Here is a 14776-nt window from a genome sequence, read left to right as displayed (position 1 = left end):
CCGCCCGCCTCGGCCTCCCAAAGTGCTGGGATTACAAGCGTGAGCCACCGCGCCCGGCCTAGATGTCGTACACTTTGTACATCATACAATATCTCTGATCCTCACAACAGCTCTGTCAGGTGGGTGTAATACACTTGTTTTATTGATGAAAATCTGAGGCTCAGAGCAATAAAGTAACTCACTCAAGGTCACACAAGTGTGCCAAAGCTGGGGTTTTAATCTGACCTCTGAGCCCAAGCTTTTCCCTCCAAACTATATGGCCTCTTGCTTGCTATATGAACTCTCTAAAATGTCAGTTTTAAAACTTTGGGAGTTCTCAATTTACTTTGAGAGAGGAATCTTTCCAACACATAAACCTTTAATCGTATTTGTGATTAATTGTACCATCTTTGTTATCACCCTTCTTTAAAATCTTCCTTTTGTTCTCTATGACCTGCAGGGCAGATCCAAGCTGTGTGGCTCTTGCCTTCCTCCTACCATCATCTCTTGTCTGACCCGACATTTAGCCAGAGGGAACCACCTGCAGATACCCAGAGAGCCCAGCTTGAGAAACCCTGCCTGATCTTCCCGGTGTTGCTCCTCTCCCTGGAGAGACTTCCTGGCTTTTTCTTCCTCCTTTCATTCTTTTATTTATTTATATTTATATTTTTTGAGACAGGATCTTGTTCTGTCACCCAGGCTGGAATACAGTGATGCAATCATAGCTCACTACAGCTTCCATCTCCTGGGCTCAAGCAATCCTCCCACCTCAGCCAGCAGGTAGCTGGGACTACAGGTGTGCGCCACTGTGCTCGGCTAATTAAAAAAAAAATCTTTTAGAGATGGGATCTCTCTTTGTTTCCCAGTCTTGTCTGAAACACCTGGCCTCAAATGATTCTCTTGCCTTGGCCTCCCAAAGTGCTGGGATTACAGATGTGAGCCACCATGCCCGGCCCCTCCTTTCCTTAACTGATACCGTGTTTTATCGTTTTTAACAATCAATTTGGCCAGGTGCGGTGGCTCACACCTGTAATTGTAGTACTTTGGGAGGCTGAGACGGGCAGATCACAAGGTCAGGAGTTCGAGACCAGGCTGGCCAATATGGTGAAACCCCATCTCTATTAAAGATACAAAAAATTAGCCAGGCATGGTGGCATGCGCCTGTAATCCCAGCTACTTGGGAGGCTGAGGCAGGAGAATCGCTTGAACCTGGGAGGTGGAGGTTGCAGTGACCTGAGATCAGGCCATTGCACTCCAGCCTGGGCAACAGGGCGAGACTCTGTCTCAAAAAAAAAAAAAAAAAAAAGAATCAATTCAGGCCCCATGTACAGTGGCTCACACCTGTAATCCCAGCACTTTGGGAAGCCAAGGTGAGTGGATTGCTTGAGCTCAGAAGTTCAAGACCAGACTGGGCAACATGACGAAACCCCATCTCTACAAAAAATACAAAAAAATTAGCTGGGTGTGCTAGTGCATGCCTGTAGTCCCAGCTACTTGGGGGGCTGAGGTGGGAGGATCACTTGAGCCCAGGAGGAGGAGCTGCAGTGAGCCGAGATTGTGCCACTGCACTCCAGCCTGGGCGACAAAGCAAGACCCTGTCTCAAAAAAGAAAAAAAAAAATGAATCAGTTCAACCTCATCTACTCCATAACGATCTGCGTACCTGACTGTCTCCATCTGTCTATCCATTTATTTATCCATCCATCCATCCATCTACTTATCTGTGTATCCATTTGATATGAGAATGTATGAGAATGTAAGCTCCCTCCACTGGAGTGTGAGTGTTAGGGGCAGGGGTTCCTTATTTTTTTTCTTTTGAGATGCGGTCTCACTCTGTAGCCCAGGTTGGAGTGCAGTGCCATGATCTCGGCTCACTGCCACCTCTGCCTCCTGGGTTTAAGCAATTCTCTGCCTCAGCCTCCTGAGTAGCTGGGATTACAGGCACGTGCCACCATGCCCGGCTAGTTTTTGTATTTTCAGTAGAGATGGGGTTTCACCATCTTGACCAGGCTGGTCTTGAACTCCTGACCTCGTGATCCACCCACCTTGGCCTCCCAAAGTGCTGGGATTATAGGCGTGATCCACCATGCCTGGCTGGGGCAGGGTTTCTATCTGTTTTCTTCATTGCTGTATTCTGAATGATGCTTACCACATACTAGTTGCTCAAAGGATTTCACTGGATGGCTATTTATTGTGTGTCTGCTAGGTGCAGGCCATGACTACCTCTTTGTCTCTCTGTACTCTGTGCTTCTTTAGCACTTATAACCTCTTTTTGTTTTAATTTGTTTTCATGCCTGTTACCAACTAAATCATCATCTCCTTGAGAAACTAAACTGTCGTATTCATGTTGGATACCCAGTATCCAGCCAAGAATCTGGCAGGAATTTGTATTTGATATAAGAGTACTGTTAAAAAGACATGGAGTGAGCAAAACCAAAGTTTCAACCCCCCTTTGCCATGATTTACTCTTAATTTCTTGATATGTAAAATGAAGGTGACTGTTCCCACCCTCCAGCATGACTGGGAGTGTGAAATGAGCTCGGTGCATGAGAGAACTTGTGGACAAGGCTGATTAGCTGAGCCTTCTGAATGGCTGCCACTGTCATCCATGAGTATTTTCTAGTGGCCTGTGGCTAGAAAATCCAGAAGCCAGATCCATTTTTACTTTAAGTAGCTTCCTTTCTTGTGCTAGTACTTCCACAAGTCAGACTTCCTGATGCTGATAGTAAATGAAGGTGTCCCTAGGAGCTTGTTATCACCCCAGCCCACACTTAGGTTCCCTGTCTATCCCACTGGGCTCCCTCTCTGCTCATCGGGAGCCTCATTCTTAGCTGAAGAAATTCCTATGATCTCTGCCCTGGAATGCAGCTTCCCATCTTCTTTGGGGGTGACCTTTCCCCAGGACATGGGTGTGTTTTAGAGAGCCAGGTTAGGAGAGTTCAGGAATGGTTATTTATTTATTTATTCATTTGAGGCAGGGTCTCACTCTCATCGTCCAGGCTGGAGTGCATGATACAATCATGGCTCACTCCAGCCTCAACCTCCCAGTCCCAGGTGATTCTCCCACCCAGCTTCCTGAGTAGCTGGGATTACAGGCACACGCCACCATACCTGTCTAATTTTTGTATTTTTAGTAGAGATGGGGTTTCACCATGTTGCCCAGGCTGGTCTCGAACTCCTGGGCTCAAGTGATCTGCCTGCCTCTGCCTCCCAAAGTGCTGGGATTACAGGCGTGAGCCGCCATGCTTGGCCACGAATGGTTTTGATGAACCCCTACCCCTTAGCAAGATAGAGTAAGTGTGGCTGGGTGCCTTCTTAACCATATATCCCAGGACATCATCAAAGATGTAATGAGCATATGATATGTGTGTACACTTAGGGTTGCTGCCCAGTAGACAGCTGGTGAGGGCCAGGTTCCCAACCTGTGAGGATGAATCCCATGGCACATTCCATGGGGATTCTCCTGCTCTAGAGCCCATGAAGACTTACCCTTATTTTACTTGAAGTGGGCATGGCGACTCCTTATCCCTCCATTTCACATTCCTTGTAACCGAATTTCATGCCTGCTGGCTCCGTTTCCTCCCACAGGCATCATGTGTGAGTTCACCAGTGTCCTTCCCCACCACCCCATGCACGGTGCTCTTGCTGGTTCTCTCTTAGTTGGCTCTGTGTCACATCAGCCCTGGCTCTCTTGCCTTCATTTACTTTTTTTTTTTTTCATTTTTAATCATTTAGTTTATTTATTTTCTGAGACAGGGTCTTACTCTGTTGCCCAGGCTGCAGTGCAGTGGTGTGATCATAGCTCACTGCAGCCTCAATCTCTCAGACTCAAGTCATCCCCCCACCTTAGCCTCCCGAGTAGCTGGGACTATAGGCCTATTCCACAACATCCAGGCAAGTTTTTGATTTTTTTTTTTTTTTTTTATGATAGAGAACAGGTCTCACTGTGTTACCCAGGCTGGTCTTGAACTCCTGGGCTAAACTCGCCTTGGCTTCCCAATGTGCTGGGATTACAGACAGTGAGCCACTGTGCCTGGCCTGTTGCCTTTATTTTCACACCATGGTTTACCTGAGGGTTTCAGACTTACTCTCTGCCCTCATATCCAGAGTTGCCAGACTCTCCCCTACTCTGAGACCAGGATGTATGGGTCACTGCCTGTCTTGGCCTGTCCATGCTGCCCCTGCCTCTCTGCAACACACTCTCTACCTTGTTCTACACAGCCTTGGCTGCCTGCTTCTCAGCCAGCTTCTCAGCCCTTATGGTGCTGTTTATACAGCACAGCTTAAGACACATGTATTAGTCTGTTCTCACATTGCTATAAGGAAATACCCAAGACTGGGTAATTTTAAAGGAAAGGGGTTGAATTGACTCACAGTTCGGCATGGCTGGGGAGGCCTCAGGAAACTTACAACCGTGGTGGAAGGTGAAGGGGAAGCAATGCATCTTCTTCACAAGGTGTCAGGAAGGAGAAGTGCTGAGCAAAGGGGGAAGAGCACCTTATGAAACTATCAGATCTCAGGAGAACTCACTCACCATCAAGAGAACAGCATGGGGGAAACCACCCCCATGATTCAGTTACCTCCACTTGGTCTCTCCCTTGATATGTGAGGATTATGGGGATTATAGGGATTACAATTCAACATGAGATTTGGGTGGGAACACAAAGCCTGACCATATCAACACACAACAAACCCCAGCAGTTTATGATCTATTTTGTCCATCATTTTTTAAAATGGACATTTTGTTTCCCCTCTAAGATTGTAAATTTTACAACCCAGCCAATTGTCATGAGGAATGTGCCTGGAGGAGAGTGTGCAGATGCTTTCAAGCAGGGCCTAGAGGTAGCCCACATTCTTCCTACTCACACTGTTGCCTAAAACCCAGCCACATGGCATTGCCTAACTGCAATGAGAACTGGGAGACTTGCTCTAGCTTTGTGCCCCAGAAGTAAGGGAGAATGGGCCCAGTGTACTGGCAGCTTATGCTCGTGTCACTCGCAAGAGGACAGTGGTTTGGGAGAAGTGGGCAAGGCTGAGGGATCAGTGCTCCCTGTGAGAAGAGAAAGCAGGGTTGGGGAAAGCAAGGGAGGAGGCAAAGACAGACAGAGATTGCACTTAGGGCTTGCAGAAGTTGGGAGGTTGTTGGGGTGTGAATATGAGGCTCCGCGAAATGGTGTGGCTGTGGGCAGTACCAGGCTGCTGTGAAATCTGGGAGAAGGACCAGGTTAGGCAAGGCCACCGCTGTGGAGCTGAATTCCCACAGGGAGAAGAACAGTGAGGCCATGGATGCATGGAAATGGGGTTGGGCATGGGAGAAGACTAGTGAAGCCTGGGCTGGGGTGAGTGGTCTTTGCCTGGGGAAGTGGATGTGGAGAAGAAGCAATGAAGCATCAGTAGGATTGGAGGTAGGAACATGAGAAGGGAGACAGGTGAGAGGCTGGGAAGCAAGATGGGCCAACTGAAATGAATCAATATTCAATCCAGCTCACATAAACTATAGATTCTTGAAAGAACATCTTGTGGTCAGATTAAATGAAAGAAATAATATTGGCCTATTGTAGACACTTCATAAATATTTGTTCAATGAATTAATAAGTCCATTGAAAGCTGGCAGAGGGATTTCTCCATCCCCCAGGCAGGGAGTATACGTGGCAGTGTGTTGCTGGCACACAACACACATTTTGGTTGTCATCAGCTACCTTCCCCTCAAATCCCTGAGGGTTCTGCCAAGTTGGAGCTGCAGGCGTGGCTGGTCAGGGGGCCAGGCCCTGCCGTATCCCAGCCAGAAAGGTCAGCCTTAGCAAGAAGCCAGCTCCCCGCCTGCGTCCACTTCTCCCCTGGGCTTTCTGCCTGTTTCCCAGTTTGTTTCTTCCCTCTTCATCCCAGGGATTGGGCATGCTGGCTTCCTTTCTTGCTTGGGTTCCTTTTGTTCAAGGGCCTACAGTTTCTCAACTTTCTACTCTATTTCAGAAACAAACAAGAATTTGTCTTTTCCCCCAAAACAATCACCCTCACCTTTTTAGAGTTTTAGCCTTCAGCAATAGTAGGCAGGATGGCACTCAAATAATGTAATGTCTGGTCTGGCATAGAGGAACCTGAATGCACTGGCTGTGATGCTGGACAGCCAAGCACCCATTGAGCACTAGCCTTGACTGCAGGGTAAGAGACCTTGATTAGCAAAAAATATGTAAGGGAGCAGCTGGGCATGGTGACTCATGCCTGTAATCCCAGCACTTTGGGAGGCTGAAGCGGGTGGATCACTTGAACTTAGCAGTTCAAGACCAGCCTGGCCAACATGGCGAAACCCCATCTCTACTAAAAATACAAAAATTAGCCAGGCATAGCAGTGGGCGCCTGTAGTCCCAGCTATTCAGGAGGCTGAGGCATGAGAATCACTTGACACCAGGAGGCAGAAGTTGCAGTGAGCCAAGATCACACCACTGCACTCCAGCCTAGGTGACAGAGCAAGATTCCATCTCAAAAACAAACAAACAAAATATATATGGAGTCAGGTGTTAACATATTATAATAAGTAGCAGACCTCATCTTATCCTCCATGTAACAGTGATGATGGGGTGAGTGCGCATGGTGGCTTACAGTAAGTTGCAAATACCAGTGTTGTAACAAACTAAAAACAATCTAAATTTTAAACACCTCTCTTTTCTCTTTTATATTATTACGACTTAGTAACTAAAAGCAGCAAAAGGCCAGGCGTGTATAATCCCAGCACTTCGGGAGGCTGAGGCGAGAGGATTGCTTGAGCCCAGGAGTTGTAGACCAGCCTGGGCAACATAGTGAGACCTGGTCTCTACAAAAAAAGTAAAAAATCAGTGGGATGTGGTGGCACCTGCTTGTAGTCCCAGCTACTTGGGAGGCTGAGGTGGGGAGACAGCTTGAGCCTGCGAAGTTGAAGCTGCAGTGAGTGGTGATCATGTCACTGCACTCCAGCCTAGGCGACAGAGAGAGACCCAGTCTCTCAAAAAAAAAAAAAAAAAAGGCTGCAAAGGACACTTCAGCTTTTTATTTCCATTCTGCTGCTTTTCCCCTTTGGAGAGTTTAATAAGGGCATTTCTGGAGACCAGGGATCAATGCTTTGTTTGTGTACAGGAACCTCTTCCAGCATAGAGCATGGGGAGCATCTACAAGCAGTTGTGTTGTGGCCCATTAGAAGCCATCCTTCTTGCTTGGATTCCTTTTGTTCCTTGAACAAAAGGTTGCCATTTTTCCCTGTTGAGATGAAGTCTCCTCTCCTATAGGTTGAGACCCCTCTGTACCTGTTTCTCTGCAAAAGGATATTTATCCCTCATGTTTGGTAGGTAACAGATCTCTGAATTTGGGGCAGCAAAGAATTGCTGCCTTCAGAAGGATGGAAGCTGTGGGCCCAAAGTTAGTTTCCTGCTGCAGAACTTGGCAGTGGCCTTGGCTAAAATGGGAGGCGGCACATGCTGCAAAGAGCACTGGATTTGGGCCCAAGAAGCCAGGGCCAGATGAACTTCAACTTCTTGGGTGAACTTAGGCTTGTAGACCTCTGATTCCCCACCTGTGGAAGCCAGGGGATGGCACCAGGTGATGCAGTCAAGGGCCCTGCCCCTTGGAACTTACTATGTCTGACACCTGGCAGAGGGTCTGAGTGTCAGGTCTCTGGGATCTGAAGCTGTTACACCATCAGACATGAGGATGTCATTCATGTGAGGAGGACTTTCTTTTTCTTTTTTTTTTTCAACTTTCATGTTAGATACAGAGGGTACATGTGCAGGTTTGTTATATGGGTATATTGCACTCTAAGTAGTGAGCGTAGTACCCATTAAGTAGTTTTTCGACCCATAAACCCTCCTGTCCCGGTAGTTCACAGTATCTGTTGTTCCCATGTTTGTCTGTGGGTGCTCAATGTTTAGGTCCCACTGATAAGTGAAAACGTGGTATTTGGTTTTCTGTTCCTGCATTAATTTGCTTAGGAAGGAGGATTTTCTTAAACATGAGTCTGCCTTTTCTCTAAGGCTTTATGATGTGAGGCATCCGTATTCATTGAATTTGGAGCTTAGAAATATAGGTATTGAGGGGCCAGATGTGGTGGTGGCTCACACCTGTAATCCCAGCACTTTGGGAGGCTGAGGCAGGTGGATCACGAGGTCAGGAGATCGAGACTATCCTAGTTAACACGGTGAAACCCTGTCTCTACTAAAAATACAAAAAGCTGGGCGTGGTGGCAGGCACCTGTAGTCCCAGCTACTCAGGAGGCTGAGGCAGGAGAATGGCTTGAACCGGGAGGCGGAGCTTGCAGTGAGCCGAGATCGCATCACTGCACTCCAGCCTGGACGACAGAGCAAGACTCCATCTCAAAAAAAATAGAAATATAGGCCTTGAGACATTTACTTTCTTTTTTCTTTCTTTCTTTTTCTCTTTCTTTCTTCCTTTCTCTCTCTCTCTCTCTTTCTTTCTTTCTCCTCTCTCTCTTTCTTTTTTTTCTTTTTTTTTCTTTTTTTACCTTAAACTACTAAGGGTTAAGAGACATTTTCCAGATTTATAATGTTTGTATACCTGGAAGGTCATAGCCATTACCAGATATGCCCCTGGTCTCTGTCATTTTGGTTTTCTCTCTTTAAATATGCATCTATCCTTGTTCAAAATTAAAATATCTAGGCCAGGTGTTGTGGCTTATGCCTGTAAGCCCAGCATTTTGGGCAGCCATGGTGATCATCTGAGGTCAGGAGTTCGAGACCAGCCTGGTCAACATGGCAAAACGCTGTCTCTACTAAAAATACAAAAATTAGCCAGGCATAGTAGCACATGCTTGTAATCCCAGCTACTCAGCAGGCTAAGGCGGTGGGATCACTTGAACCCAGGAAGCGGAGGTTGCAGTGAGCTGAGATTACACCACTGCACTCCAGCCTGGGTGACAGAGTGAGACTCCGTCTCAAAAATAAAAATAAAAACAAAAATACTTAGGAAGGAATACATGGAATAGAGGCGAAGCTCTTGGCTTGTGGCCTGACACCCTCTGTTGAGGTCTGCAGCACTATCCTTTTCTTGGGCAATAAGAACCTATAGCTACAAATCAGTTATGGCTTACTCCTTCCTTATTGGGTCAAAAATAAATCAAAAGAGATTAGTCAAAGCAATTTTTTGGACTCCGTGCCAAAAGAGATCTTCACCTCTTAGGGGAATTTCCCTGTTAAGGTAGCTGCCTTACCCTCAAAATCTTCTTCAGACCTGCCTTACCCCGTGGTGCCTCAGCTAGTGGCTCTGAGTTCCTAGAGCTCTGGGACAATAATGACAGAACTCGATATATAGGTAAAGAAGTCTCAAAGTTGTTGAGCACATCAACAAAACCATATGGCCTGACCCAGGTAGCAAGAAAGTGAACTTTGACACTGATGATAGAGATGCATGGCACTGAGAGGAAATCTAACTTTGGTCCACATGGCATATTGGGTGTCCTTTGCTGTCTATAAAGCTGGAGTTGCTGAGAATAGGACTCCCTTTGTACCATCATGTTGCTGACTTGGTCTGCACTTCCAAAGTCAGTGCAACCTTGCAAGTTGCAGCTTTAATGTGATTAATGGTGGTTTCCACACTGGCAACCAGGTGACAGTGCAGGAGCCCATGATTCTTGTTGTTGGTGCAGCTAACTTCAGGGAAGCCTCGTATGCACTGGAGCTGAGGTTTATCACAACCTCAGCTGAAGAATGTTTTTAAGGAGAAACATGGGAAAGCTGCTACCAACGAAGGGCATGAAGAGGGCTTTGCTCTTAACATCCTAGAGAATAAAGAAGCCCTAGAGCTGCTACAGCCTGTACTTGGGAAAGCCAGTGACACTACTAGGGTTGTAATCAGCACTGACCTGGCTGCCTCACAGTTCTTCAGGTCTGGGAAATATGATTTAGACTTTAAGTCTCCTGATGGTCCCAGCAGATACATTTGGCCCTGTACAAGTCCTTCATCAGTGACGGGTAGTGTCTATCAAAAACCCCTTTGAGCAGGATGTTGGGAAGCTCAGATGAAGTTCACTGCCAGTGCAAGTATCCCAGCAGTGGGGGGATCATCTCATTGACCAACCTGAAGGAATTGTGCACCTGCCTCCTGCTTAGGTGAAGCAGGTTGGCTCTGTGCCCTGGTCTATTCTAGAGTGTAAGCTGGTCCAGACCAGTGGGAGAGGTGTCAGGGGTTCCCATTACTCTGAGGAAACTGACCATGTTTCCACTGCCACCCTGGTGGTGGGGCTGTGCACTGGACTGATCAAAACAGGTGCACCTTGACAAACAGAACTGGGCCAAGTATAGTCAGCTCCTCAGAAGCAGAGGGGCTGGATAGCAAGGCTCAATTCGCCAGTGAGAAAGTCAGAAATTCTCTAGCATAGTAAGCACTGGGCAGGCAAGTCCCTGAGCTCTTCAAGCTCTGGAAAGCTAATTAGACATCTACTTCAGACAGCTCAAGACAGCAGACCCAAACTGGCAGGGCCCTTAGGTTGTTACACCTCCTTTTCCTGAACGCTGTGTTTTTCTTCTCACTGCTTCACTAGAACTGCTATATCAGAGCCAAGCTTGACCACCTGGAACCCCATGTAGAAAGCTCTGCTTTTAAATCTAAGGCCAGAGGCCAGGCACGGTGGCTCATGCCTGTAATCCCAGCACTTTGGGAAGCCAAGGCAGGCAGATCACAAGGCCAGGGGATCAAGGCCATCCTCGCCAACATGGTGAAACCCCGTCTCTACTAAAAATACAAAAATTAGCTGGGCATGGTGGTGTGTGGCTGTAATCCCAGCTACTCAGGAGGCTGAGGCAGGAGAATCGCTTGAATCAGGGAGTTGGAGGTTGTAGTGAGCTGAGATTGCGCCACTCACTGCACTCCAGTCTGGTGACAGAGCAAGACTCGGTCTCAAAAAAAAAAGAAAAAAACTAAGGCCAGAATAATATATATATATATATGTGTGTGTGTGTGTATTTTTTTTTTTTAAACAAAGTCTCACTGTCACTCAGGCTGGCGTGCATTGGCATGGATCATAGCCCACTGCAGCCTGGAGCTCTTGGGCTCAAGAGATCCTCCTGCCTCAGCCTCCTAAAGTGCTGGCATGAGCCACCATGTCTGGCCAGAAAACTCATTTTACTAACCTTGTTTCATTACAAGTGTTTATGGAGCCACTTATACCTTTGGTGTAGTCCTGGAGGTTGTTGACAGGCAAGATCCTCGGGGATTTAATGCACAAATAAATCGTTATTTAAAAAAAAAAAAAAACCCAAAAAACAAACATACCATAGGCTTAGGACAATACATCTGGCTTTACTTATTTGAAAACACTGCAGCGTCTTCTTGACTTCTTGTTCTTTTTTGTGTTTGTTTTTTGTTTTTCTGAGACAGGCTCTTGCTCTCTCGCCCAGGCTGGAGTGCAGTGGCACAATCGCAGTTCACTGCAGCATTGAACTCTTGGCCCAAATGATCCTCCTGCCTCAGTCTCTCAAAGGGCTGGGATTACAGGTGTGAGCCACCAGACCAGGCTGACTTCTTGGTCTTGAATTTTACAAGGATTCTAAAGGGCATTGGGTAGTTCCAGGACATCTGAGACCTTGAGGGAGGGTGCATTCCTCTGATTTTTGTGCCTCTGCCAGCAGTCTGGCTTCTAACAAAGTGGTCAAGGGATGCTGACTCACATGAGGCTTCTGGCAAAGTGTTCCAGAGGGAAGAGGAAGAGACCAGTGTCTTAACTCTTCCAGAAAGACTCATAGGACAGCATTGGCCTCCAGCCTGCCAGAGCGGAGGGGAATCTTGTTTTTCACATTCACCAGGGAAAAGGTGAAACCCCTTTGCCGGAAATGACCAGGGAGGCTTCATGTTTTATAATAAAGTATATTGTTTCATTTTAAAGTTAATACCTTAACCTCCTGGTGTCCCAAATGAGGTTGAGTTGTTCTGATGTCCAGCTTTCTCCCAAACCCAAAGAAAGATTTTTCTTATCAATGTATCGTTATCACACAAACAACAAAGATAAAAATGTTTTTGTCACTTTACTATAGCACCTCATTTAAAATTGTTCCTTCAAATCCTAGTAAATACGATTCTATATTCTGGGTTTTTTTTCCTCCTTAGTGTAAATATTTTAAATTTCTTCTTAATTCTCATAATTATTTATAATGACTGCATCTATTGAAGTGATATGTTATTCTTCTGGTTTAAGGATTTAGGCTTGCAACTTTTAAAGATTATATTATAAATAATACTGCCATATACATCACATAGAGTTTCTCCTTTCTCTTTAGATGATTTTCTTGTAGTAAGTTTCTTGGAGTAGAGCACTGGGTCAGTGGATATGACCTGTACTGCCACGTTGTTCTCCTGAATGATTATCCAGCATCCAATGCCTGTGAAAGACGATAAGTGAACAGCTTAAAGGTTAACTCTTGAATGCCCAAGGGAAGACTTCAGCTACTTATATGTCATCTTATTTATTTAACTATATATTATTTCATCTACTTATTTATTTATTTTTAGAGATGAGGTCTCATTATGTTGCCCAGGCTGGTCTCAAACTATTGATCTCAAGCAATCCTCCCACCTCGGCCTCCCAAATAGCTGGGATTACAGGCATGAGCCACCACGCCCAGCAATATATAACAACTTTTAAATAATTTTAGCTGTACAACTTCTAATCATTTCTGTTCTTTCTCTTGCTAATCATGTAGGCAATTAGGAGCATTTTAACCATCAAAATAACAACAAAACCGAACATTTTTATTATGTGTTTACAGTTTACAAAATGCTTTCATATCTAGCAGCTCAGTTAATCCTTACAATACTTGGTGAATCATCTGGGATAGGGATTACCATTTCGTCCATTTTCAGACAATGAAAATGGAAAGTAGAGAATTTAAGGTCAACCGGATGGAGACGCAGCCACGACATGCGATGTTTTCAGGAGACACCCTGACCACCTCCTGCTCTCTTCCTCTTTTTCCCTGCCTAGGACTTTGGAAGCCCACGGTCCATCACCTCTCGGTGTGACTTGAGGGCAAACCTTGTCAGAAATGGCTGTGGAGGTGAGATAGAGAGCCCAGCCAGCAGCTTCCATGTCCTGAGGAGCCTGCCCCTCAGCAGCAAGGGTTCGGGCTCTGCGGGCTGGGACGTCATTCAGATGACACCACAGGAGATTGCCGTGAACCTCCGTCCCGGTGAGTTGCCCACAGAAAGGGCTGGATGCTCTGGGATCAGGAAGGCCCATGGGGGAGGTGGGACTTGTTAATAATGGGACAATGAGTCAGGCCAGGCTGAGATCAGAGCCACGAGATGGTGATGGGGAGGCGAGGCCCAGACCTCAGGAAGCAGAGTATGTTCTTATTGATGTGTCTGTGGACAGGCTCCTGTGGACAGAGGAAGATCTTTGCTATTTTTAAACAATTGTGTTTAAATATACATAACATTTACCATTTAAGCATTTTCAAGTGTACAGTTCAGCAGCATTAAATTCACAGTATTGTATAAACATCAGTATCTATTTCCGGAACGTTTTTGTCGTCCTAAACAGAAAATCTATACCCATTAAACATTAACTCCTCATTCTCTCTTTCCCTTGGTTCCTGGTAACTGGCATTCTACTTTATTTTTTATTTTTCATTTATTTTTATTTTTAAATTTTGTTTAAATCAGGGAGCAACTGATGGCAGAAATTACAGTCATTCAGGGTGTAGTGGCTGCCCACTCTACTTTCCGACTCCGAACTTGACTAGTCCAGGTACCTACCATAAGTGGAATCATCCAATATTTGTCCTTTGAAGTCTGACTTATTTCACTAAGTGTAATGTTTTCAAGTTTCACACATATTTTGGCATGTGTCAGAACTTCATTCCTTTTTTGGCTGAGTAATATTTCATTGTATGGGTGTATCACATTTTGTTTATTCATTTGTCTGTCAATGAACATTTAGGTTGTCTTCAACTTTTGGCTCTTGTGAATAATGCTGGATGCTGGTAGATTTACTCCTTAGTGAATGCAAGTTGCTCAGGAAACATGCCACTTTTAGGAAAAAGTGTTTTTTCCCATCAGCAAATTCCATTTGAGTCTGTAGCATTCTGCAAGGACAAACCTTTTAGAGTGGAGATATTTTGTTTTGTGACCATGGGGCCCTGCAAGCCTTAGAGTTGCTTACTGTAAGGAAATAGTAATATAATTACTTATAATGTAATATAAAGAAACAGTTTTGCACACCTACTATGTGCTAAACACTTGACCTAACTTTAAGGTAGCTATTTTTTTTTTTTTTTAAGATGAAATATCGCTCTGTCACCCAGGCTAGAGTGCAGTGGCACAATCTTGGCTCATTGCAACCTCCACCTCCCGGGTTCAAGAGATTCTCCTGCCTCAGCCTCCCTAGTAGCTGGGTGTGTACCACCACGCCCAGCTAATTTTTTTTTTTTTTTTTTTGTATTTTTAGTAGTGACGGGGTTTCACCATGTTGGCCAGGCTGGCCTTGAACTCCTGACCTCAGGTGTTCTACCCTCCTCGGCCTCCCAAAGTGCTGGGGTTACAGGCGTGAACCACCATGCCCGGCCAGGTAGCTCTCATTTTACGCACAAGGAAAAAACCTGCTCAAGGTCTCTCAGTTAGTAAGTGGTGAATCAATTCAGCCCCAGGTCTTGGTAATCACAAACCCATGGTTGTTTCTAGTTCACCACTTTTATCATCGAATATTCTGCATATTAGAAACCTTGAAACGTCAAAGGGTTGGATGTGCATGTGGCTAAATTAGAAAGTATTACACTATTGGGAAGGGGCAGATTTTTTCACATTTCACTGATTTTTTGCCGTTTTCT

General features: G+C 45.6%; 1 protein-coding gene across 2 annotated transcripts in view; it reads left to right on the top strand.

The window, feature by feature from the left end:
- The window catches only part of ITGB5 (integrin subunit beta 5), a 123140-nt gene that overhangs the window by 14976 nt on the left and 93388 nt on the right, over positions 1-14776 (top strand). For both annotated transcript variants that reach the window (XM_055259688.2, XM_055259690.2), the window contains exon 3: positions 12934-13138. In XM_055259688.2, coding sequence (XP_055115663.2) covers positions 12934-13138 — 205 coding nt within the window. The remainder of the gene's footprint in view (positions 1-12933; positions 13139-14776) is intronic.

This window comes from Symphalangus syndactylus, chromosome 21, assembly GCF_028878055.3.
Source record: "Symphalangus syndactylus isolate Jambi chromosome 21, NHGRI_mSymSyn1-v2.1_pri, whole genome shotgun sequence".
Taxonomy (NCBI): Eukaryota; Metazoa; Chordata; class Mammalia; order Primates; family Hylobatidae; genus Symphalangus; species Symphalangus syndactylus.
The sequence above is the reverse complement of the archived record's forward strand: the minus strand, read 5'-3'. Positions and strand labels throughout refer to the sequence as shown.